At 57.2% G+C, this 24,554-nt stretch overlaps 3 protein-coding genes across 9 annotated transcripts; all 3 read left to right on the top strand.

Annotated features, from left to right (window-relative positions):
- The first annotated feature begins 4,836 nt into the window (after positions 1–4,836).
- On the top strand, positions 4,837–7,392 carry LOC125683945 (gap junction beta-5 protein-like). 5 transcript variants are annotated; one of them, XM_048925519.1, is made up of 2 exons: positions 4,837–5,054; positions 6,220–7,392. In XM_048925519.1, exon 2 carries the CDS (start codon positions 6,244–6,246, stop codon positions 7,132–7,134), a length of 891 nt encoding a protein of 296 aa, XP_048781476.1. In that variant the 5' UTR covers positions 4,837–5,054; positions 6,220–6,243; the 3' UTR covers positions 7,135–7,392. The 5 variants fall into 5 exon arrangements, with proteins under 5 accessions (XP_048781476.1, XP_048781477.1, XP_048781474.1 ...); XM_048925520.1 differs by lacking the exon at positions 4,837–5,054 and adding an exon at positions 5,836–5,897; XM_048925517.1 differs by lacking the exon at positions 4,837–5,054 and adding an exon at positions 5,848–5,939.
- Positions 7,393–11,552: 4,160 nt separating this feature from the next.
- GJB3 (gap junction protein beta 3) lies at positions 11,553–15,321 on the top strand. The gene is made up of 4 exons (XM_048925524.1): positions 11,553–11,666; positions 11,987–12,146; positions 13,400–14,192; positions 14,739–15,321. Exons 3-4 carry the CDS (start codon positions 13,435–13,437, stop codon positions 14,752–14,754), a joined length of 774 nt encoding a protein of 257 aa, XP_048781481.1. The 5' UTR covers positions 11,553–11,666; positions 11,987–12,146; positions 13,400–13,434; the 3' UTR covers positions 14,755–15,321.
- A 1,865-nt stretch (positions 15,322–17,186) lies between these two features.
- On the top strand, positions 17,187–20,182 carry GJA4 (gap junction protein alpha 4). Of its 3 annotated transcripts, none has more exons than XM_048925504.1 (2): positions 17,187–17,387; positions 18,133–20,182. In XM_048925504.1, the coding sequence occupies exon 2, from the start codon at positions 18,153–18,155 to the stop codon at positions 19,182–19,184; it is 1,032 nt and encodes a 343-aa protein (XP_048781461.1). In that variant the 5' UTR covers positions 17,187–17,387; positions 18,133–18,152; the 3' UTR covers positions 19,185–20,182. The 3 variants fall into 3 exon arrangements, with proteins under 3 accessions (XP_048781461.1, XP_048781462.1, XP_048781460.1); XM_048925505.1 differs by lacking the exon at positions 17,187–17,387 and adding an exon at positions 17,467–17,712; XM_048925503.1 differs by lacking the exon at positions 17,187–17,387 and adding an exon at positions 17,471–17,701.
- The last annotated feature ends 4,372 nt before the right edge of the window (positions 20,183–24,554 follow it).

Below are 24,554 nucleotides of genomic sequence, written 5' to 3'. Positions count from 1 at the left end.
GCTGCCTCAGCACCAGGAGTTCCAAAGCCAGCAGCCACTATGGGGCTCTGACTTCCATGTGGTTTTTCAGGCGCTTCCTCTGGCTTTGACTTCATTGATTTGCCACATGAGCAATTGTAAGGGAGGCTCAAAGCTCCAGCAGTGGAAATCCAATACAGAACCCACCTGGAGAGCATGCGCTGCTGGTCAGCAAATTGTGAAGGAATTCAGTATCCTTCAGAGCAAGAAATTATCCTGGAGTGGAAGTAATGACTCTGGCAGCCTTACAGGTACAAAAGAAAAAAAAAAATAAAAAGCCCAAAATATAAAGGGTGGGTAAGGCTGGAGATTTATCTGGAGCACTAAAAGCCTGCAAGGAGGCAACACCTCCATCTGGATAACTTTAACTGTGGCTTTTCCTTTTACGTGAAGGTGACCTGATAGCAGCATCCAAAAGAGCTGAAAGGAAAAGAAAAAGAAACCCTTTGGCTAGTGATATTCTGGGGGGCTATTTTCACCTAATTTTAGGAAATGCCAATATGAAATGGGAATCTGGAAGATCCAGCAGGCAAAAGGTCAGCTTGAACAAATTTCTCAGCCCAGACTAAAACCGGAAAGGGGCAAAACAGTTTGCTAGCTATTTTCCAGACAAACCCACGCCAGCTTCAGATGGCGGCTAATTAAAGTGCTGACATTTTAAGACACGGTGGTGCACAATCTCTTGCTTCGAGCCAAGTCTGGGCCCTTTTCAGAGTTCAGTTCATGAATTTTGCTGTCCAGGGGGCTTGGCAAGCCAAGTGGGGGTGAAGGGGATTTTGGTCTGGTATTTTCTTTTGAGGGTGAGCAAGCTTTCAGCCTTTGGAAGAATGCTATGACATTGCCCTAGCAGCTCTCACCAGGAGCCTGCTTTGAAGCAGCCCCTTTCCAGAAGGCCAGGGGCCTTTGGAGCACCTATGGGAGGGGATTTGAAGGCAGCTGCTGGGCTGTGAGTGGGGCTGAGCCATCTGCCTGCTGCCACTGTGCTGGGGAGATGGGCTGAGAGCACTGGGTCGGCTGGAAGAGAGCGAGCTGCAATCAAGAGGCATATTGTGGCTGTTCGACTTCCTGTGCGATGCATAATTTAGGAGACAAAATGCAAAAGTCAGCTCAGCTCAGCGGGGATTCAGGAGTTGATTTGGGGGAGTGTAGGAGAGGAGACGTTGTCCCTTTGATTGCTCAGTGCGGGAGGAGGCTGACAGGTGATGGGAAGCAGTTGGAAGGGGAAAGAGCCTGACTGCTCCCAGCTGTTGGAAACGGCGATGCTGGCACATAGGGCTCATGCACAGGGCTGTGTGCCTGCTGCCCTTGTCCCACACACAGAGGTTTGTGCAGGCGGTGCCCAGAACCACCCCCAGACCCTGGGATGGAAACGGGGCTGCAAGCAGACATGTGGGCATTGAGCCCATGGATGAGGTCTGCAGTGGCCCCTCCAGTGCAGGGGCTGCAGTACACTTGGAGCAGAGAGATCTGGGGTAACGTCCCCAATGAAGAGCTTGTGGAAACCAACAGAGCCCCCAGACAGCAGGTGGGGGGCAACAACTGTGCAGGGTCTAACCTGCAGCTCCTGGGAGAATAAAGAATGCCAGGAACGGGTGCTGTGTTAGCTCAGCATCAAAGCATGCAGCACAGCTCCCCGGACAGCCGCGCCGTCGCAAGGTTGGTGCAAGGGCTGGAGGTGAGCTGCCATCCCTGCCCAGGCACAGACATTTTCTGCTCCGTCATCCTGAGTTTTCTGCTCTGCTTTGCCAGATTGTTCCAGGGAAGCTGTCGGCACCGCACGGCACGTTCTTCCAATGCCATCTAGTGTCTGCACAGCCAGTCCCTGCGCTCTGCACCATGGCACCAGCACTGATTTATTGCTGAATGCTCTCTGAGGGCCAGCAGGCTGCTCTGGCTGGTTATTAATGGCAGCACCTGCAGCCTGGGTAACTAACTGGTTGGTGCACAGGTTAGGCTTGATTATTTTTTCTATTGCTTCCATTTTGCCATACAAGCCCACCCCGGCAGGATGGATTGTGAGGATACAACGACACGTCCGGGGTGATTAAAATCTTTCAGTTTTCAGCCACTTGTCTGGGAGCCCCAACATCACCTGAGGCTTAATCACTCAGAAAACTGCTGTCATGTCCTATTGTCACTGTATTGGGAGCACGACCTCTTTCCCATTTAGCTGCCATTTCAAAATAATATGACTTGCCAGGGGACAGGCATGACTCAGGAGGCTGGTAATAGGATATAAAGACTTTGATCTGCGGGTCATCCATCCAAACACTGCCAAGGTCAGCAGCAAGGGCAGAGATATTACTGGCATGATGATTATTTTGCCGAAAGACCCAACACAGAAATAACCCAGCCCCTCTGTGGCAAGCAGCAGGATCTGAAGGCTGAGTTAGATTCATAGAATTATTAAGGTTAGAGAAGATCACTAAGATCATGGTGTCCACCCATCGACCCAATCTCACCATGCCAGCTGCACCATGTTCCTCAGTGCTACGCATTGCCCCTGTTTGGAGAGCATCCCAGGCCCCTAATTCCTCTCCACTTGGGTTTTGGGATTTGATGGCTGTCCATGTCCCATTCTTCCTCACCATCATTGTGCCCTCCTCTGCACTCATCGCTATCAGCTGCTGTGATTCAGGTCCTGTCTTCCATCCTTGGCTACAAGCAACCATGCAGATTTATCTCCACACCATCCCATTCAGTCAGTTTGATTCCATGATTAATTAAGCTCTTGCTAGAAATGAGGTTACTCCCTCCAGCCACTCTTATAAATATTAGCAGATTAATGGGAACTGGCCACGTTGAACGGCCGCTACCAGGCTGTGCCCTGGCATTTACCATTGCAGAAATGGGGCCACAGCACAGCTGCAAAATGCTGCTCATTGAACCCCTGCACCTTCGTGCCTCTGCCCCTCCTCATTAGCACAGTGCCCTCACCCCACTGCTGCTCCAGAAGACGCTTTAATTGCTGTTGGTCTCATTAGCAGTGCCCCCTTCTCACCATCCTTCCTTTAATTGCAGGATTCCTCCTTCCCCAGATCTGAGCAGAACAGAACCTGTTACGTGGGGTGGGAAGCCCAGGTGTCCCTTCCTGCAGAGCTGGGGCTGCCCTGGTGCTTCCCATGCACCAAGAGGGGGGTGAGCATCCCAGCACAGGGCTGGGCACAGGGCACACTGCTGTTTGTGTTACCTGCAACAGCTTTGGATACTCGAGTGACTTTCCCAGGAGTTCAGCCAACACCCAGCCTGCTGGGTTTGTTTGGTTTGCACTAATCTGTTTGGTTTTTTAATTGTCTGCAAACAAAGTGCCTTCTTCTTTGCATAGCAAACATGTTGGGCACAGGCAGCGCTGCTGCATGGAGTCATGCCCGCTCTCTGCTCCCAGGACCTGGGCTTCCAAAGCAGAACACAGCCCTTGTTCCCCACCACAGCTCCCCTCCTGCTGGCTGCTGGGGAGCAGAGAACACCATGAGCACCGAGTCTGACGCCGTGCACAGCAGCTCCATCACTGCTCCCAGAGCTCCTTTGCTGTATTTATCCAGCATCAATAATGGGATTCTGCCCTACTAAACAGCATCTGCATCAACATCGCTGAAAGCAGGAGTGATTCCTGCTGCGTTAGTGTGTAAAAGCCTTTGCAATCATCTTGTGCTATGGATCTGAAGAAGGGTTTTAAATATAAGGCTCTTTAATATGATGAAAGTAGCCTCTTCTTCTCAGCATTCTGCCACGGTTTGTGCCATAGGAACACTCTGGTCATGTTGGAGATGCTCTTTTGCTGTGGGTTCCCCCGCAGCCCTGATGCAGCAGCCCCTCCTCATCACCCCAGCTTGACTTTACTATGTAAAAAAACAAATCAAGCTTTTCAGATGGAAAACCCAGGCAGCAAAAAGATGGCATCGAGGAGCTCTGCAAAGCTGGAGAGCTGCACAGGGCTGGGGAAGAGCCGTCCTCAGTGTGTGCAGCAGGGAAACGGGCACAGACCCATCCAGCCATCACCCTGCAGAGCTCACTCTGCGGTGTGATTCATGTCAGGAGCTCGGCGAGTGACTCCGAGATGAATGACACTATATAAATGCAAAGCATTATTAATATTTCACGTTGTAGTGAAAGTGTTCTAATGGGGCTTTTTCCTGCAAGACGGAGTGCTGCCATTAACACACCTCTGTGTGCCGACCCGCCTGGGCGAGCTGCTCCCCATGGGCTGGGTGCAGCCTCTGGCACCTCTGTGCCTCTGCAAGTCTGAACTCTTTGGAAAATGGAAGTGGGAGAGGCAGAGGGGAGCATGCGTCACCCCGATGTACCCAAAAAAGGATGATTTGGGCCCCCAAATGGCAAGCTGTGAGAGCCCCTTTGGATTGCCTCCATCACTAAAGGGGAACCTGGAAACCCCCCTCCCGTCACCGCTGTCACTCTGATGCTTTGAAAAAAAAAAAGGGCTTGTTTGATTTCAAACTGCAGAACTCTTCCCTGGAGCCATCGGCAAACAGTGGTAATTTACTTTACAGCTGTTTAGATTTGTTTCTCTACTTTTTTTTTTCTTTCTTTCTTTTTTTTTTTTTTTTTTTAACACCCAGCGGAATTGCAAATGAAACATCTATTTGCTCTTCAAATGGTGTCGGCCCTTCCTGTGCTCTGGCACTGCATGCAGCACCCAGGCATCCCCTGCACTGCCGTGGGATCGGGTCCCCATCTGGGGAGGATTTTGGAGCAGCCCCTGGGGGTCCGAGCAAGAGAAGGCAGGGGCAGCAGTAAGGACCACGTGGTGGAACAGCAGCACTGGTTGCACTGGGACACCCCAATGTCCCCAGGATATCCAGGCGCCCTGAGCACATCCCTGCAGTGTTCCAGCCCTTCCTGCAGTGCAGGCAGAGTGTGACCCAACGCAGCACGCAGGGAGCTGCCTCGAAGCCAACCCCTGCCCCCGGGAATCTCCTCCTCGCTCCCAGGAGCCCCGCGATGACTCACACCCCGCACACCCTGCCATGCGCTCCTGCCCTGCGAGCACCGACCCGGCCTCTGCGGGACGTCCCCAGGTAAGGGGCAGCCCCGGGTGCTGGGGGCTCTGGTGGTGTGGGATGGGGAATGCTCTCGGCGTGGGTGCACGCAGCTGAGCCCCACACTGCAGTGTGTGACTGTGCACTCTGGGCTGCTGCTGTCAGTTTGCTTGGGAAAGGCAAAAACTGGGTGTTGTTGTGTATCCTCAGTCCTGCATCCGTGCCTTCAGGCAACCCCATGGGGGGATGCAGGGAGCTCTGGCTCCCATGGGAGGTATGGGCATGGGGAGCACTGGTAGGGCAGCATAGACCACACAGAGCAGTGGAGCCTGTGTTGCTTTGCCAGCAAAGGGAAATGTTCTTATTTTGTTGATAAATGAAGTGTTTAAGGAGAGTCAGTCCCAAAAGCAGCACTGGGAATTGTGCCCTTCCATGTGGGATGTGCGTATTGGGCTCGATGCAAGCTGGGGTCAAACAGAACTGCTCTGGATCCTGGGAATGGAATGGGCTAAGTTGATGCCAACTGGTGATGATGAGCACCCAGACAACCAGAGCAGTGACTCTGCATTGCCAGGGGCTGAGCAGCCCTTCCAAGCCCACTGCATGGTGTCCACTCGCCATGGCAGAATGTGCCATACCACGTCGTGCCATAAGGCACTGTCCCATGCCGTGCCATCCCATGGTATACCGTGCCACACCAGCTCACAGGAGCTGCCTGCCCTGGTGCGTGGGCAGCACTGCTGAGTTGATGTCAGGCTCCTCCTGTGCTTTGGGGTGGGGGGAGTGGAGGAGACGTCGGATTCCAGCGGTGGGAGAGGACACAGCGGTGGAGCCGCGGATGAGTCACACCCCAGCCTGCTCCTGTTTGTCGTGCCAAGCCTGGTAGCGTAAGAAAAAAATAATAACAAATACCTGGGTGATGAGGTGAGAAATGGGGAGGGCAGAGTGGGATGGGGACAGGCTGAACCGGGCACAGATTGCGGTGAGCAGTGGCTGGAGGATGCTGCTCCTGGGGCTTTGCTGGGTCCTCAGACCCCACAGGTGGGGATGGTGTTTGGCAGAGGATACTTCAGAGCGAGCGAAGGGCAGTGGCTGTCCCTGAGGGCGCCCAGGTGGGAGCACGGCTCAGTGCCATGGGGCACACGGTGGGGAGCTCCCGGTGCTGCAGAGACGGCCCCTCACTGTGTCTCCTCTCTCTTCCCAGAGCAGCTAACAGGACTGGGAGACCATGAACTGGTCGGTGTTCGAGGGGCTGCTCAGCGGGGTCAACAAGTACTCCACAGCCTTCGGCCGCATTTGGCTCTCCCTCGTCTTCATCTTCCGCCTTCTGGTCTACGTGGTGGCAGCCGAGCGCGTCTGGAGCGACGACCACAAAGACTTTGACTGCAACACGCGGCAGCCGGGCTGCACCAACGTCTGCTATGACCACTTCTTCCCTGTCTCCCACATCCGCCTGTGGGCCCTGCAGCTCATCCTGGTCACCTGTCCCTCGCTGCTGGTCATCATGCACGTGGCTTACCGCGAGGCCAAGGCTCAGCAGCACCGCGCCGAGCGGGGGGACGGATACCGCTCCCGCTTCCCCAACCCCGGCAAGAAGCGAGGCGGGCTGTGGTGGACGTACCTGTTCAGCCTCATCATCAAGGCTGGCGTGGATCTGGTTTTCCTCTACATCTTCTACCGCTTCTATAGGAACTACACCCTGCCCCGCTTGGTGAAGTGCCAGCTGCCCCCCTGCCCCAACGTCGTGGACTGCTTCATCTCCCGGCCCACTGAGAAGACTATATTCACCCTCTTCATGGTGGTCACCACCTGCATCTGCATCGTGCTCAGCCTGGTGGAGGCTGCCTACCTGATTGGGAAGCGGTGTCGGGAGCGCCTGCAGGCTGGCACCAGGGAGAGCCACCGGAACAGCCATGACTGTGCTGAGCCTGCAAGCACAGAGGGACAGGTGTTCCATGGGGTGGGATACAAAGCCCCCAGTGCCTCCATCCCTACCACCTCCATCCCTACAACCTCCATCCCCACAGCCCCCATCCCCACAACCTCCATCCCCACAGCCTCCATCCCTACAACCTCCATCCCCACCACACTGCCCGAGCAGGAGAAGAGTCCTTCCTAGGGCTTCTGGAGCACTGTCTGCCCAAGATCCTGCTCCAGATGGGACCATCCCAAGTCCCCATCGTGGGAGCACTGGGGTGGCTCAACCATGGAGCCTCTCCCCTCCTCAAGGCAAGGCAGTTCGCATCGTTCTGGTGGATTTAGGGTAAGAGCAGGTGCTGCAAGATGAACCAGTGGGTACCGCAAGTTGAGGGGCAAGCAGCTCTGTGCCATGCACTGAGCCTGTCTCAGCTCAGTGCCTCATTGGGTCCTGAGTGTATCTTTGCAGCAAATAAATATTTCTGTCTCTAAGTGATGTTCTCCTGCTTTTTGGGCACAAAACTGCAGGGGAGATCTCATGCCAAGGAGGGGAACGAAGGCTGTGCTGCCCCTGGAAAGGCACCGAGCAGCTCTGGAGCCAGTTGTGAGCAATGCTGCTCTTGGTACAGCAGCCACAGCCACGAAGCACAAGGGCGAGGAGCCTGCTGTGGGCTGGAGAAAAACACCCGAGCAAAGCAGCCAAATAAAGGAGAGGAAAAACACCCCAGCCATTGATTAAACAATAACATTAAATGGCAGAGTATGATCTCGTTTATTGCTGTAATATGTCGCGTTCTGCCGTGACTCAGGCTGCTCTGCAATTTCTAAGGCCATCAACAGTAACTGAACATTAGCTGGAATGAATAATTAACAATAATTTCATGGCGAATGCACTCATAAGTAACATTAACATTGAACAAGCGGCTCGATCTGTTACTGGTTTCGCTGTATTTAGAGGGTGCAATTATTATTTTTTCCGTGTGCACAGAAAGCCCCAGTGCTTGCTGTGTTTGCTGCAGAGAAAAGGCACACAGGGGGCTCTCCTGCCCAGCCCTGCACTGCAGGGCTCTGCTCGGCCACCTCTCTGTGCAGCTGCTTCCACTTTGCAGCAGGTCTGAGCTCATTAACCCTGAGCCCACAGCTCTGCAGAGCTGAGCTGTGATGTGCAGGGGGCAGGAGATGCTGTGTTCCCCCGTGGGGATGATGTGTGGGTTTGCCCTGTGAGGATGGGGGTGATGGAGGAGCACAGGGGGGTCTCTGCCTCCTGGGTCCCTGCTGGCACGTGGCACAAACAGTTTGGACACCCTTGGGGTGATGGTGGCAGATGGTGTGTACAAGTGGATTCCTTCCATCTCTTTTAAGTGGAGCTGGTTTGATCTCTGTCTTCTCTTTGCTGTGGATAATGTTCCTTGCTGAGATCTTTATGCCAGAGGATTCAAGCTGCTAAGCCCTCACCTCTCCTTTGGAGCACAGGGCTGGGCTGTTCGATTTGCAGCACGGTTGGCTGCTGTTGATCAAGGCTGTCCTCTCAGAGCAAAAGCCAGAGGTGTTTCCCAGCTGAAAGCCATAATCCCTGCTGGGATGGGACACATCCAGCTCAACCCAGCCCGCATCCAAACATCCTTGCCCCACTTCCACGCATCAAAGCAGCAGTCACCTAGTGCAGGACCTGACTGTCCAGGTGCTGCTGTTGTTGTGCTGCGTTATCTTGCCTAGAGCAAGCATTGCAGCAGCTCTGCAAAACCTTGCACCATCCAGGCTGGGGTTTGGTGATGGCTGGAAGGACATCGGTGTGATTATCTTGTTCCTTCAGCTGTGTGTCTGTGCTCTGCACCAAAGGGAGCTGAGATTGCCTCAAATGGCGCTGCAGGAATTGGGAATGAGGAACAGTGGTGCTCCCATGGGGCACAGAGCACTTGGTGTCAGGGGATGTTATCATAAAGGCTATTTTCTAGACTTTGCATCATCCTCATCCAGGGACTCTATTGCGGGGAATGCCCAGAAGCCTCCTGAATTTTTGGAAGGCAGCATTTAAAACTAAAGCATTGCTAATGCCAGCCCAGCTGGGGATGCAGTGGGACTTAGGTGCCACTTGGGGCAGCCCATCCTTCCCAGCAGGGTCACTGTCAGAAACCCGCCTGATTGCTGGGAATTGAGGACAAAACCTCTGATTTGTGGCCAATTCCCCGCTCCCACGCCCCTGGTGACTCCCACATTGCAGTGGGGTCGGGGCTGGGTTGGATCAAAGGCAGCGCCAGGACCTGGCCCCACTGCGTGACCCGGCACCTCCGCCTTGCAAACCCCATTGAAAACCCTTTTAAGGAGACTTGGAGATGTGTTTTTTTCCGGTGGTGTTTGAAGGCTGCGTGCTCCACAGCTCGATTGCTTCCTTATGGAGGCCCCGGGGTCAGCGCACTGGAAGTCACTGAGTGCTTTTTGCATTCGTGTTGTACTGATTGTAGGATGGGGCATTCCCAGGGACGCTGATGGATTTGGGGGGGGACTCCAAGCATCCCACTCCCATGTGGGCATGAATTCACAACACAGGGCTGCTTCCTGCTAAGGAATAAGAGCAATCCGAAGGCCAAGCACAGCCGCAGATGGGAGCTATGCTTTTGGCGTGGCTGCCCAAATACCCAGCGGAGCGCAGCACAACACAGGGCTGTGCTCCTTCCCCACCCAACCGCCGTGGGCAAAAACTTCTGCCCATGTCAAAAGGCACTGAACTTTCTCCCCGCGTGTCAGAGCCGTGGGGCACGCGGCCCCTGCTCAAGTGCCCCAATTGCAGCAGAGGGGCTGCTGGGACCACAGGTTTTGTTGCTGCCTGGGGATCAAACCAGACCAGCTGGGTGGCTTTCGGCGTCTCCTCCCTTTGCTTTTTCTATCTCTTAGGCCACAGCCCCCAGATTCCTGCTGCCGCTCATGGCTTGCTACAAAATAGCTCAAATTCCTGATCCTGCTGATAGGTGCCAAGGGCCAGGGAAGGGCTCCAGGGGCCCTGGCTTTGCTTGCAGTGGGGAGGTGGGTGCCTGGCATAGCATCACCCATAGCCTCACTCCTGTTAAGGGGGGATAGAAATAGGAAGGGCCCAGATTTGGCACTGGGAACTGCTGTGTTTTCTCTGAGCAGAACAGGAGAGATGCCTGGGAACCACGCAAGGTTTCGCTTGGGCTCTCCCACTCCCCACTGTGCCCCCAGTCTGGCACAGCACCAAATCTTCTTGACCTGGAGTGAAAAAATGCAGCAAGGCTCCATCGCCTCAGGGAGCGGCTCCTTGTGTGCCTCGAGTGCCCTGAGCACAGCACGTTGAGCACCCGCCATGCCCTGCACTGGGAGGGGTCCCAGCACCGTGCCCTGGGGGCCCCAGAGCTGCGCTGTGCTGGAGTGGTGCCATCAGGAATCACGGGGCCGGTAAACCACAGGCAAGAGGAAATGCAATCCTGCCCCGGCCATGTTGGCAGAGGCGTGAAATGGGGCTGAGGTGGAGCAGGGACGCTCGGTGACACTTGGCTGCCCACACAGGGAGGGTCTGACCCAGCATCCCATAGGACAGGGGTGTTGCCCACTTAGGGATGCGTTCTGGGTCCCACGAGGATGGGGCAGGACGCGGTCAGCGGGGCACGGTCGTGTTGCTGGGTTGGTGCTGTGTGTTGGGAAAGGTCTCACCCAGCAGCACCCAGAGCAGGGTGGTGTCTGTGGGGTGCTGTAGTTTGGAGACATTTATGTTCTGTTGCCAAAGCATTAGTAAGGCAAACTGTATTAGAAATGGGTCATAATTGTATAACCTGTGACTCTTAACTGTTGCTGTTGCCTGGCTCACTCCCGGTGTGGATGGGGCTGATGGTGAGAGCCCCATCAGCACTGGGCTGGGTTTGCTGCTGGATTCGGAGCTCAGAGGCCCTGGGGCACAGAGCATCACCTGGAGGAGCTGCTGTTTCTGGTGGAGGAATCTGGATCTATCGCTCTGGCTGCAGGATTCGACCTGCCTTTGTTGTTCAACCCAAGCATGTATGTGCATGTGCACAGACAATAACCACGCGGGTCTGTTTGCCAGACTCACCCAGTTACTCGGAACAGAACAAACCTTCCCTTCATGACACATTGCAGCTGGGACCCAAGCATACAGGAGTGCTGCAGCCAGGAATGGGTTTCCCCGCTCCCAGAGCTACCCAGACCCACCCTGCTTCCCTCAGTGCAGGGCAGGTACTTTGCTGGGGCTGGGGTGGGAGTTTACAGCCGTGGGCTGTGCTGGATGAGGCGGGATGGATCCTGCAGTGTTAAGGGGGTCTGGGTGTCACAGCTCTGGCTGCCGTGCCATGCTGCAGTGGCTGAAGTTGGGAACCCTGATGCCATGCCAGGACCCCACGGACTTGATCCAGAGGGCTGTGCATGGCACGTGCCCCCACAGCATGGGGCAGTGCAACAGGCACGACTACCCCATCCCTGCTCCTAGCTCTGTTACATTTGCACCCCAGGTGGGAGCCGGGTGCTTTCAGTCCCACCGCCCTGCACCTACGCAGGGCAGGACCTGGGGCTGACGCAGCAGGTTGGCACGCAGCGGTGCCGGGTGCTTTGCAGGAGGCAGAGCCCAGCGCACCTGGAGCTGCCCCTGGCCAACAGCCAGCATCACCCAGCCGCGGGGCTTGCACAACGCGGGGTGTGGTGCTCGGCTCCCAGCTCAGCTCCCTTCCTGCCCCACTGCAGACACATGGACAGGAGCTGCAGCAGGCTGAGGTGAGCGCTGGGTGCAGGGGAGGAGGGGGGGGCTGTGCAGTATCGCCCATGGAGCCCTCAGGGATGGGGACATGGGGGATTTACAGGTGGCTGTCGGGGGGATGGTGAAAAGCCAGTGGTCCTCATGGGATACGCAGCAGTTACAGGCTCCAGGCTTCGCTCACCAGCTTTTGGTTGAGGATGGGTATGTGGCAGCTCTTTGCTCCTGATCTCACAGCAGATGTGTAGGAAGTGCTGGGCTTGCTCACACTCCAGCAGGGCTGAGCTCTCCAGCTCTGTGGGCTCTGGGCAGCACTTGAGGATCTGTTCCTTCCACACAGCCACAGGACACATAGAACCAAGGTGCCACGCCACATAGAACCAAGCAGTGAGGGGATCCCGAGCACTGCGCTGTGATTGTGCTGCCAGCCATGTCCCAAACTGGGATCTTCCCACCCCGCAGCCCTCGGTGAGCAGGGACGGAACTGGAGCCTCTTGCAGGTACGTCTCAGAGGTGCTGGGTTGGTACAGGCAGAGCTTGTTCAGCATGGGAATGTGGGGTGTGGGAATGCTGAGGATGGTGATACTGAGAAGTGTCTGCACTGGAACCTGGGAGAGGAGTGACAGCCAGGGTGACATACATGGGTGATTCTGCCCCTACCTGGGCCCAGGATCCCTTGTGACACCTACAAGGGAGAAAACTTGTTTCCTGCAAACCCCTTTGGGCTCTCAGTGAGCAGGAGCCATTCAGCCCAATTTACCCATGTGGAAACTCAGGCCTGAGTGGGGCTGGGATGGGCAGAGCCAGAGCCTGACATTTCCTAATGATAAAGATCCCATCAGTCTCCAAAACTGATGGATGCACACAGGGGCTGCCCAGCACTCCCACAGCCCCAGGGCTGTGCAGAGCGTGCAGGGGAGTGCAGCTGATGGATATGAATTCCTGGAGAGGTGAGCCTGGGGCTGGAGGAGTGGAGACCATGCACACCTGGTGCTGTGCCCCATGGGGAGCCCTGCCAGCCTGGTCCTGCTGGGGAGCTTCACCCGCTAGGTGATTAACGGCAGCCACAGGCTCCCCAAAGCCTGCCTTCCATCATACCACAGCTCTGATGTGTCTCAGCACATGAAGTGACATGCCCTGAGTAGTCACACAGTGGGTTGATGTGTGAGTACCCAGCAGACCAAATAGGGCCTGGCAGTGCACTGCGGTGGCCAGCAGCACATGTGCTGGAACTTTGGGGACTGAAGGGGGGATGGAAATGTGCAGCAGGGTCCCCTCTTGCCCCCATCCCAGGGGTGCTGCCAGGTCATGAGGCTGCTTTTCACTGAAGGGTTTGCTTTGCTGCAATACCCAGCACGTCATGCAGCCCTGACATCCTCCCAGGGCACAGCCTCTCTGTTTATCCAGGGGATTTTGTTGCCAGTTTATACCGATGCATGCAGTCAGGGACTGTGGTTGGCAGGAGTGCTCCAGGCAGCTCTTTCCTTATGGCAAAGGCTCTGATAGAGGGAAGCCTGGAAGGGCTGAATCACCTCTGAACGTCGCTGTAAGAACCCAGGGTCAGCCGTGTCTCCATCAGCCCAGGCTCTGCTCTATGTTGTCATGCCGTGTCCCCAGCTGAGTGTGATGGACGGGAGGAGTTCAGGAGGTCAGCTGGGTTAGGAGGGTCCATACAGCGCTGCAGTGCTGCAGGAGATGAGCTGCCCTGCTGTTGTGTCCTGTTGAATCTCCCCACCCATCGATGTTTCTCCAGGTGTCTGATTCGGACTGCAGCTATCACCACTCATCATGGATTGGAAGACACTGCAGGGGCTGCTCAGTGGGGTCAACAAATACTCCACAGCCTTCGGTCGTATCTGGCTCTCCGTGGTCTTCGTCTTCCGTGTCCTGGTCTACGTGGTGGCAGCCGAGCGCGTCTGGGGGGATGAGCAGAAGGACTTTGACTGCAATACACGCCAGCCAGGCTGCACCAACGTCTGCTACGACCACTTCTTCCCCATCTCCCACATCCGCCTCTGGGCTCTGCAGCTCATCTTTGTCACTTGTCCCTCCCTGCTGGTCATCATGCACGTGGCCTACCGGGAGGACCGCGAGAAAAAGAACAGGGAGAAGAACGGGGAGAACTGCCCCAAGCTGTACAGCAACACAGGCAAGAAGCACGGTGGGCTGTGGTGGACTTACCTGCTCAGCCTCTTCTTCAAGCTCATCATAGAGATCCTGTTCCTCTACCTCCTCCACAAGATGTGGGACAGCTTCGATTTGCCACGGCTGGTCCAGTGCACCAACGTGGAGCCCTGTCCCAACACTGTGGACTGCTACATCGCTCGGCCAACCGAGAAGAGAGTCTTCACTTATTTCATGGTCGGGGCTTCTTCCATCTGCATCGTCCTCACTGTCTGTGAGATCTTCTACCTCATCTTCAAGCGCGTTGTCCGGAGCACACGCAAGTGGAAGAAGTCCATCAAGCGCTCTATGAGCTACAGCAAAGCCTCCACCTGCCAGTGCCACCTCAAGGCGGAGGAGAGGGAGAACAAGGCCCTGAATAGGTGTGTGGCAGCCTAAAGGCCATGGCTCCCATCCTGACCACCATCGGATGGGGTCATGGAAGGGGAAGAGGGAAGGATAAGGGTCCTGGCACGTGCTGGGGACGGCTGCCCTGGAGGTGACCACCAGCAATGCCACCACCAGAGCCTTCAGCTGGGACTTCACTGGCTCTGTAGGGGAGGGAAAAACATCCAGGGGAAATCTTCTTGGTGCCTCTAAGGGCAATTGTACGTCATGGGAACATGAGTGACGTGATGATGATGGGCTGGGGTGGTTGTAACCTCTGCAGCTTGTGACGGGCAGGACAGGGCAGGTACAGAGTGGGCACAGACCAAGCTGGGACACAGAGGGATCCCATCCCACCACCAGACAAGACCTTCTTAGGGACCCACAGCATGAGATGTGGGGACTCTGAGGACTAATAGTGCCAGGACTGACGACCACATGCATATCCCCAGGGTGTCCCAGCAGTGAGGGCATGCCTAGCAGTGGCCCAGTGGAGCTGCCCACAGGCACGCTGTAACTATGAGTGTCTGTTCTTTCCACAGAGGAGAGGAGCTGTAACCTCCCCTGCTCCAGCCAGCTTGCCTTCCCTTCGGACCATGAGCTTTTCAAGCCTACAAAGTTCCCAAACTCTGGATATTTGACCTCTGTGAAAAATTATTAAACCCAACAAAGTCCCCTGAGAGAAGATTATGGGGTGACTGAAAAGACACAGGTAAGGGAAGGGCAGCCCCTGAGCTCTGCTGGCTGCACCCAGTGGTGCTTGGACATCATGCTGACACATGGACACCAATCACAAGCTCTGCTAAGCAGCCACCAAGCTGCCTCCAGTGGGGACAAAGCCATTGTGCTGGGAGGGCACACAGGACTGGGACCAGCAGGAGGGAGCAGCCAAAGGCTCCAACAGCTCCTCTTGAGTTTCCTGTGCTGCTGCTCCTATGCTGGGTACAAATGCACTGAGTAGTGCCCAGCCCAGGCTGCTGGTGCCCATCATATGGTGCTGCTGCCTTGGCCCAGGACAGGCAGGAACAGTTTCTCTCTCTCTGCTCACGCAAGCACCTCGCTGACGTCCTGCCCAAGTGGCTTTTCTGGCTCTGCTGCTTCCCTCTGCACCCACCCCTTGCCTCAGACGGATGTGTCATTCACATTAGCAATGAATCCAAGGTGTCAATAAACGTTTCATTGTAGACATTGGGATCTGCTCTGCTTGCTGGAAATTGCAGGGGGGAGGTGAGGGCTGAAAAAACGGATTTGTGTTGCTTCCTCAGGTGCCCCTGGTGGGTTCAGCCCCCTGGCCTCGTGCCTGGTATCCACCTGCCCCCTCCCCTCCCACTTGTCACACGTCGTTAAACTTTAATTCACCAGAACTGCACGCTGTGGCCCCCAAGGAAATCAAGGCGAGATCAGCATCAATCATTTACTAAACCTTGATAAATATTACAATAAATAGAAATGATTTCCACTTAATCTCTCCCTAAGCAGCTGTATGCGGAGGGTCTGCACAACCCATGCTTTTTCAAATCCACACACGTCGTGCAGCAGGTGCTGCCACGGCTGGGGCTCATGCTGCACTGAAAGGCAGTGACAGTGATGCCCACGTGGCACGGTGACACATCTCTGCTGCTCAGCACCTTGTCACTTATGCCATCTGTGGTGCCAGACTTGGGCACCCGACACCAGAGGAGAGATATCACGGGTTTCTGATCAGGATGCGCCTCTGCAACCAGTTTGGAGTCTGTATTGAGGCGCCCTCGTGGCTTACTGGAGACCTGTGGCCGGTGTGAGTGAAGCAATGTGGGAGCTGGTCCATCCACAAGTGGGGACAGCTCCATTTCCTTTGTGGTTTTGGGGCTGCTGCCCAGAGGTGATCATTTCCGCCCATCAGGGACTGGCTGCAGAGCATCACTGGGAACAGATGCAATGAGGGGACACGTCACAGCAGCAGCCACAACTTTGGGCTGGTGGGAAGCGGTGACCATGCTGAGCTGGCTGGGAGATGGGTGCTGGACACCTTGTGCCACAGCACGTGGATGTTACCCAATGCAATTAATTTATATGAAACGTAACGAGGCAGTTCTGGCTCCACCTCTGCTCAGACCTGTCTGTGAGGAGGAAATGCCACGTCCTGGTGTGGAGAGGCAGCAGTTTCCTGGCCCAGTTTCTGCTTGGATTGCCCAAGATCTGCCGCTCTCATGCAGCCTGTGCTGTGTGCCGTCCCACTGCAGCTGGGAGGACACAAATGGGGGCTTTTGTCCTCCAGAGTATCTGCACTTAACCCTGTGCATAAAATATCAGCATCCGCTTGCACTGCTTTCCTGTATCAGTCCCAACTCCCCTCACTAAGAGCAAAACTACCCAGGGCATCCGCACCGCGGCCTCTCAGTGCCGCCCCACAGCCTCCCGCTGTCCCAAACCCTCCCTTATCTCAGCCGGGCTCTGTTCAGACCCATCGGCGGCCGCGGCCCCGTGCCATCGCTAGCGCTCAGCCTGCGACGTGGCTCCAGCACCACCCAGCGCCCACGCCGCGCACGGCCCCGCTCCACAAGCGCCTGGAGGAGCGAAAGATCCCAAAATATATCCGGAACGGACCGGCCCCGAGGGCAGCATCCTCCGGGTACGGGCCGGAGCATCTCCCATCGGGTGTCCCCGCGGCCGTCCCCGTCGCCTCGCGATGCTCGCGGTGTCTCCGGCCGCAGAGGAGCTTTGAACGGGTGCGGGACGCTCAGCCGCCGGGCTCTCCCCGCAGGACTGCGGGGGACAACGGGGCACGGCCATTCCCATCGCTTTCTGTCCCCGTCTCCCCTCCTGGAGCTGCCGGAACCCCCCAGCTCCTCTCCCCCAGCCTGTCCCGTACTGCTTCGACTCCGACGGACGGCCCCGGAGCAACGATTCGCGTTTGGGTCGCGCACAACTTTTCTCTCCCCGCCTCCCGCCGTCACCGGGAGCCTCCCGGGCGGTGCTGGCGGCCCCACCGCCCCCGGCCCGCCCCGACGGGGTGGGAGCGGGCGGCCCCGGCCCGGCTCCCCGCACCTGCGGCGTTTCGCTAAGCCCCGGCCCCGGCTTCCTGTCCGCGCTCCTCCTCCGAGTCCCCCGGGCCCCGCACGGCCCCCGCAGCCCGACCCGACCCGGCCCGGCCGCTCACACCCTGCACGGCCCGAGGCAGAAGGGACGTGCCCGGCGCTGCCAGGCGGGCGGTGAGTGAGTGAACGGGACCCCCGGGACCCCCGGGACCCCCGGCACCGCATCATTTTCTGCTTTGTGATGGGATCACTGCTCTCTGCATGCACCCGCTTTTCTGCTTCGGGGCACTTCTCCATCCCACTGGGAGACGTGTCCCTTAAATGGTCCAGCTGCGCTTAATTAGCAAACGTTAATTAGGAGTCAGGGCTGTGGCTGCTTCCTCTTTCCCAGCTGGGCTGCAGGGCTGTGCTATGAGGGGGGATGCAGGCAGGCTGCCCGGCTGGCTGTGGTGACAGTGGGACAGCCGGGGTCCCACGAGCAGTGCCAGGTCTGCGTGCAGTGAGTGGCTTTGGGGTCCCTAAGCTGGGGGTTACAAGGGCATGGGGGGAACAATTTGGGGCTGGGGTGGTATTGACCCACAGCAAGGGAGCTGGCTGTGGATTGCAGGTTGGGCTAGCTGAGCTCAGTGGCCTTTTCCAACTTTAATGATTCTCTGATTTTGCACTCAGTTTGGGGACAGCACTGCCAGGGTGACAGCTGTGCTCAGGGCTTTGTGCTACTGTCACATTGCTTGCTGTCCTTTGGTGGGGCTGGGCTGTAGGAGGGGTGAGTTTAGGCTGCCCCTGCGAGCTGCCAGCCATGCCCTCCCAGTGGGTTTGCTGGGACTTTCTAAAGTGTGGTTGTGTCCTGAGAAAGCTTGGGGACACAGTGTGCGAATGGGGGATTGACTCGATCCCCCTCTCTTCCCTCTGCTGCCAGAGGCACGAGGCTCCTAGAAGATGGGCGACTGGGGATTCCTGGAAAAACTGCTGGACCAAGTCCAGGAACACTCGACTGTGATCGGGAAGATCTGGCTCACCGTCCTCTTCATCTTCCGTATCCTCATCCTGGGCTTGGCTGGTGAGTCCGTGTGGGGGGACGAGCAGTCAGACTTCGTGTGCAACACCAAGCAGCCGGGCTGCACCAACGTCTGCTACGACAAAGCCTTTCCCATCTCCCACATCCGCTACTGGGTGCTGCAGTTCCTCTTTGTAAGCACCCCGACCCTCATTTACCTGGGCCACGTTGTCTATCTCTCGCGGAAGGAGGAGAAACTGAAACAGCAGGAGAATGAGCTCCGGGCTATTCACAGCAAGGACCCGAAGATTGAGCAAGCATTGGCAGCTGTAGAGAAGAAGATGTCCAAGATCTACATGACGGAGGATGGGCGGCTCAAGATCCGAGGGGCGCTGATGTGGACGTACATCGTCAGCGTGATCTGCAAGAGCATCTTTGAGGCAGGGTTCCTCGTTGGCCAGTGGTACCTGTATGGCTTCTCCATGGTGCCCCGCTACGTGTGCAGGAGGGACCCCTGCCCACACCAGGTGGACTGCTTCATCTCCCGCCCCACCGAGAAGACCATCTTCATCATCTTCATGCTGGTGATGGGCCTCGTCTCCTTAATCCTCAACCTCTTGGAGCTCTTCCACCTCTGCTGCAAGAGCCTGATCAGCAACATCAAGAAGGTGCCAGTGCCGGCTGGCCCGAGCCAGGGTGCCTTTGCTGATGACATGGGCTCGGGTCCTTACCCGGCCAAGCATTACCCCTTCCTGCCCATGGCCGAGAGCCACACACCGCCCTACCAGGCCTACAACAAGCTCTCCAGTGAGCAGAACTGGGCCAACTTCCGCAACGAGGAGAACCTGGCATTGGGCAGCAGCACCAGGCCCCTATCGGACCCCTACGCCCCCAGGGTTCCAGATGCCCCAGTCCCTGAGGAGAAGCTGTGCAGCCGGCCCAGCAGCTCTGCATCCAAGAAGCAATACGTCTAGGGCCAGGGTGGGGCCATCCCCGGTCCCTTTGTGTCCGGACTGTCCCTTGTGCCCTCTCCGAAGATGTGGTGCCTGCTATTGGGAGCTGATGCTCACAAACTCACCGGCTCCTGAGCACAGCCTCTGTTCTCTGCTGTTTTTCCCCATGGGCCTTGCAAGGAAGGAAACTACATGGAAACTACATGGGATGGTGTGTGCAAGGCAGAGGGACTTGGCATCACTGTGGGAAAGGGAGCAAATCCCCAGGGCTGGGAATGGGCTGTCCCAGGGCTGTGGCAAGGGGTCCTGTCCGTGCAGCTGGCCCCTGGGGCCAATGAAGTCCCACTGCCAGTGTGGGAGCACTGTGAAGCCATGGGAAGCCGCTTGTCCTGGCCGTGGGCTGCGTCCCCTTCCTGTGACCCAGCAGACAGCTGGCATTGCTCCATGCGGGGGCTTTGCTGCCAGAGCTGCCCCTGTCCCTGTGGACCACAGTGGGGCTAACCCTGCGCTGGGACATTTGTCACACCGCACGTCCCATCGCCCTAAGTGCCCCAGGATCCCCCTTGTCCTGTCCCTGGACTCTTTCCCATGTGATGTCTCTAAGTTATTTTTAACGTGCCGACCCAAGCACGCAGCTTTCTGCCTTAAAGGTGCCGTTGTGCAGGGGACCAGGGAGCCGTGTCCATCCCAGGCCACCAGCCCTTGAGCCCAGTGGCTTGGGGGAGGAATTAGCCTAGCAGTAACCAGTTTGAGGAGCCGTTGTTTTTAATACTTTGCACTAGTCATCTCCTGCTGTGGGCTGCAGTGCTGGTGATGGGGCAGAGGAATGGACCACTGCCCACCAAAGCTGTGAGATGGAAGGGGCTGCGGGATCCTGCTCCATCTGCTGCTCGTGGACCACGTGCATCCACAGAGCGTGAGCGCAGGGTGTGGGCTTTGCTCCTCTGTTCTGTTTCCTTTTCCTCCCTGCCAGACTGAGCGCTGTATTGCATTGAATAAAGTTGGATGAGTTAAAGGTGCGCTGTGGTGAGAGCGTGTTTGTGCCACCTTGCTGCTGTCCTGTGGGTGGTGGGGCTGAGGTGTGTGCATGGGCAGTGTGAGTTCTGGTGATGCTGCTCATCACTGCAAGTGCAAACCCACCTGCTGCCTCTGCAGGGTCCATTATGGGGCCACTACGGCACGAAACAGAATTTTGGGTGCCCCCATCACTGGGGCCTCTCATCCGCCTGCCCCAGCTCTGCTGCAGATAAACCTGGTGGAAGCCACAGAGCTGCTGCATAATAGGTGGAAGTGAGCTGCAGATAAAGGAGCACAATGTGCCTCGGGGCCCTATTTGGTTTCCCTGGCGGCCTGAGCCCAGGGCAGAGCCTGCTGCTCTCTGCTGAGGGCCTCTTCAGCGAGGGTGGGACAGGCTAAAAATACCCCACAGGCAATGAAATATGGGTGATACGGGGCCGTATCGCTGCCAGAGGAAGCAGAGAGGGAGGCACTGTGCAGAGCCACAGCTGTGCCCAAGCCACTCCCTGCTTTCCCTCCCTCCATGGGGATGGGAACGCATGCCTGGAGCATCCCCAAACCCCCATGCTGGGGTGCTGTGGGGCACCAGGACAGACCCTCTGCGGGGACCTTCCCAAGGGGTGCCCCTTGGCTGGCTCCTATCAGGCACCAGCAGAGCTCTGCAGGGAGGAAATGCCAGTGGGAAGGGGACCGGCGCAGCCCCACAGTGTTTACCACCGGGCAGCCGCTGTTTGCTCTCCTCGCTGTCCCAGGCTGATATTTTTGTTGGCACCAGGAGATCATCACGCTTTTCCCTGCAAGGTGGAAAACAAGACGGCCGCAAGCCCCCTTGATGGAGCCAGCGGAGCCACGCGTGCCCGGCCCCCACGTGCTGCAACAACACGGCCCCGCACACCACTATTGTTCCCGTGTTGTGACAATGGTGGCTGCTGTGACCCCGCGCCGCCGGGACCTTCGTCGGCACGCGCCAACAACAACAGCCAGAGCTCACCTGCACTGCGGCAGCGGGGATGGGGCAGGCGTGGGACCCCCTGAAGGCGGGCGGGCAGCCCTAAGACAAATAAAAGTTTGCAGCTGATAAGCGTGCTGGCTGGCCCGTAGGAGCCCTTTTGGACAGATAGCAGAGGGACAGACATTCACGGCCTTTCTCACACCTCTGCGTTGCCTCCTGAATAAACAGCTCCCTCCGGTCCCCTTCTGGGAACAGCACTCGCTGTCCCAAAGCCCGGCCCTGTGCCGTGGTGCTGAGTCCTGCAGCTCCCTGTGGGCACCCCAGGATGGGCACTTTTCTGGGTGCTGCCCCCCACTGTCTCCCCTGGGATGGGGAAGCCCCATGTCAGAGCCTATGGGGTTTTTCTCTGTCCAAGGCTGGAGGTTTTTTCAAGGGTGCAGCCCCTAAAACAATCTCATTGTGAGCCTGCCTATGCCGTGCCCCATGTGCATGTTTTCTTTAATGGAGTGCAAGCAACAACTTGCTGCTGTTCCTACACCCATAGCTCCTGGAAGAAAGTGAGTGCCAAGAGAGTGATGTGATGTCTTCAAGGTGTGAAAGAAACAGGGAGGGAGGAGCACCGGCAGGTGGATGTGCACCCAAACAACGTGGAGCTCAGGGATCCCAGGCAGAGGCATCCCTTGGGCACAGCTTTTGGGTGTCCACTCTGAGCACCTCCTGATCCAGGAAGGGTTTAGGGGTGCTCAGCTGGTCCTACAGGGGTGACTCGTTGCCCAGGACGCCAGTTCCTGCTGGGGCCATTGCCCAAACACCAACCACTGTCCCAGGACCACCAGTTAGCACCAGCCTGCACTGGGTTCTGCACAGTACAGCCCAGGCTGGAGGCAGGAGCAGTACAGACTGCTGCAGCTCGTCCCACCGCAAGACTCTGTCCAAGGAGCTGGCTGAGCACCAAGGAGTTTATTTTTAAGCTTTCCCAGCGCAGAGAAAAGAGCAAGCTGCTAAATCCGACTTGCTCGCAGGAAGAGCAGCGGCGGCAGCGGGAGCAAAACTGCAGCTGAGAAGGGAGGAAGGGCAGAGGCTGGGCAGGGCGATGCCAGCTGGGACCACAGCAGTGATGCATCTCTGAGCCCCAGCAGTAGCATGATGGCATCGCCAACCGTGGCACAACCCTGCCTCTATCAGCCCAGTCCCTAAGGAGGACCAATGCAGCCAACCCCATGCAGCTCCCTGCAGGGTTATATTTAAGCCTCCACGCGTGGGCACAGCAGACAATGTGGCCCCTGAGACCCGCGTGAGAACCACAGGCAGGAGGAAACGCGCTCAATAGCCTCGACGACTTCCCGCATCCTGACATTGTCGCTCCCCTCCAGCCGCTTCCTCGTGTTCAGGCAGTGGGGCTGCAGCAGCACCCGCACCCCAATGCCCACCCCAGGATGGTGTCCGGGAGCTGTGGCTGCATGAAGAGTTGACACTGAGTGGGATGTGTCCCCTGTTGCTGTCCCACGCCTTGGATCTTGTTTAAAGTGGAGCTGCTCTTCTCTAAAGGCTCTGCAGGGCTTTTGCTGGAGCCGGCAGCAGCAATGCGGCTATGCTGTGGGACCGTGGGTCCTGCAGAGGGACTGAGACACTGGGAAAGGACAAGATGGGAGCCTGGGAAAACAGCCTGGGTTCACCAGGGCAGGGAGCAGAGGTCCCCAAGGAATGCGGGGACACGCTGGGGGACACAAACCATTTGTTAGCCAGCACCTCTGGGGTGAGCACACCTCTGCATCTCGGGGCTGTCGGCACGTCCCGAGTGCCCTGGGGTGACAGTGCTGCCCCAGGACAGGAAATGTGAGTGGGAGTCCCCATGGGTCCCTGCACTGCTCTGCAGAGCCACGTCACTCACTCATGGCCCTGCTGCTCCAAGCAGCCCTGGTGCCACCACATGGTCACAGAGTCCCAGATCTACAGCTGGCGTGTCACCACACTGAGCTCACCGGACATCCTCTGCAGCTGCCCAGGTGTGGTGAGCTGTGCTGAGCAGCTGGGGGGGCTCTGGGGTCTCCGTTCCCCCCCAGCAGTGTGAGCTGGGAAGCAGAGTGGGGAGGGCAGCAGAGCAGACTGGCTCCATCCCTGCATCCTGCCTCCGGAAACCAAAATCTGTTCCTTGCACCTGTGAGGGACCCCCAGCAGCAAACACAGCCACAGCCAGAGCGTGGCTCTGCAGGGAGTACAGCTGCCCCTGGAGCTGGTAGGGAGGAAACCACAGGTCTGGCAGGGACAGTCCCAGCACAGCCAGTGGCTCCAGTGCCATTGTGGCCTGTGGACACCAGACCATGGATGGTGGCTGCTGCAGACCCTGAGAGCTCAGTCTGGAGTCCTTTGCTCTGAAAGAAGGGATGAAATGCCTGTGGAACACCAGCAGACACAGATATCGTGCAGTTCTGTCTCAGGAGCTGAGCCCTGGCTGCACAGCATTGTGCACAGCACGCACCCCAAGCACAGTGACATTTTGGCAGTGCTGGATTTAATCCCTGCTCAGAGCACAGCCCACTGCCACATGGGCTTCCTCAAAGCCAGATGGGTCCTGTGCTGATGAAGGAGAGCATCCTCCCACAAAGCAGCAGCCCCTGTGCTGGACCACAGCAATGTGTTGCCCATGAGCTGTGGTGCACGAGAGCTGGAAGCCGACTTTTACCATAATGGTGCATTCAGCAATGCTTCCTCTCGCTCCTAGTGAGATATCATGGCTATTTTTCCCAGCTCTGAGTTCTTGCCGACTCCTATTCTTGTCCAGAGAGTGATTCCCAGGCAGCACATTGTTGAGATTCAATGGGAGGAAGGGTGGGTTTGCAGCACCAAGGGTTTAGGAGAATTGTGGCACTTTCCCTCGTTTGTAACCAGTCTGCAGAAAGCCCCAATGCCTTGGGGAGCCCGTGGCTCACCTCTAGTGGTCTGCTGGTGCAGAAACCAGCTGGAAACGTGGAAGCACTGGTCAGGTAGCAGGTATAGATGGCTGCAGAGGTTGGGGATGCACTGCGGTGGCTCGTGGTACCCACACTTATGCTGCTCGTGGCCCATCCTTCTGCACACATTGTTTCAGCAAGCAGAGAGGCTGTGTGGGCTTGGGGGCAGGAAATGGGCCAACAAAGCCCCAACAAAGCACGATTGTGCCCTGCGGGCCTGAGAACAGGCAGATCAATGGGCTATAAACAGCCACGGGAGACGCTCCGTCGCAGGGTGAACAAAGGAATTTCAGAAGAGGTTTCCGAGCTGGGTCGGACTGGTCCCAGGTGGGGGAAGTGAAGGGTTCATTCCCACCCCCAGAGCACAACAGTGAGCCCAGCATCACTCCCAGCTGGGCTGGGAAAGGCAGAGATTGAGTACAAGGGCCTCTCGGGGCAAGGGGGACAGAGAGGCATTTGAACTCCAGAACA

This window comes from Lagopus muta, chromosome 23 (assembly GCF_023343835.1).
Source record: "Lagopus muta isolate bLagMut1 chromosome 23, bLagMut1 primary, whole genome shotgun sequence".
NCBI lineage: Eukaryota > Metazoa > Chordata > Aves > Galliformes > Phasianidae > Lagopus > Lagopus muta.
The sequence above is the reverse complement of the archived record's forward strand: the minus strand, read 5'-3'. Positions and strand labels throughout refer to the sequence as shown.

Coding starts and splice junctions, on each gene's coding strand:
- GJB3 (XM_048925524.1), top strand. CDS start 13,435: ATGGATTGGAAGACACTGCAGGGGCTGCTCAGTGGGGTCAACAAATAC.
- GJA4 (XM_048925504.1), top strand. CDS start 18,153: ATGGGCGACTGGGGATTCCTGGAAAAACTGCTGGACCAAGTCCAGGAA.
- LOC125683945 (XM_048925519.1), top strand. CDS start 6,244: ATGAACTGGTCGGTGTTCGAGGGGCTGCTCAGCGGGGTCAACAAGTAC.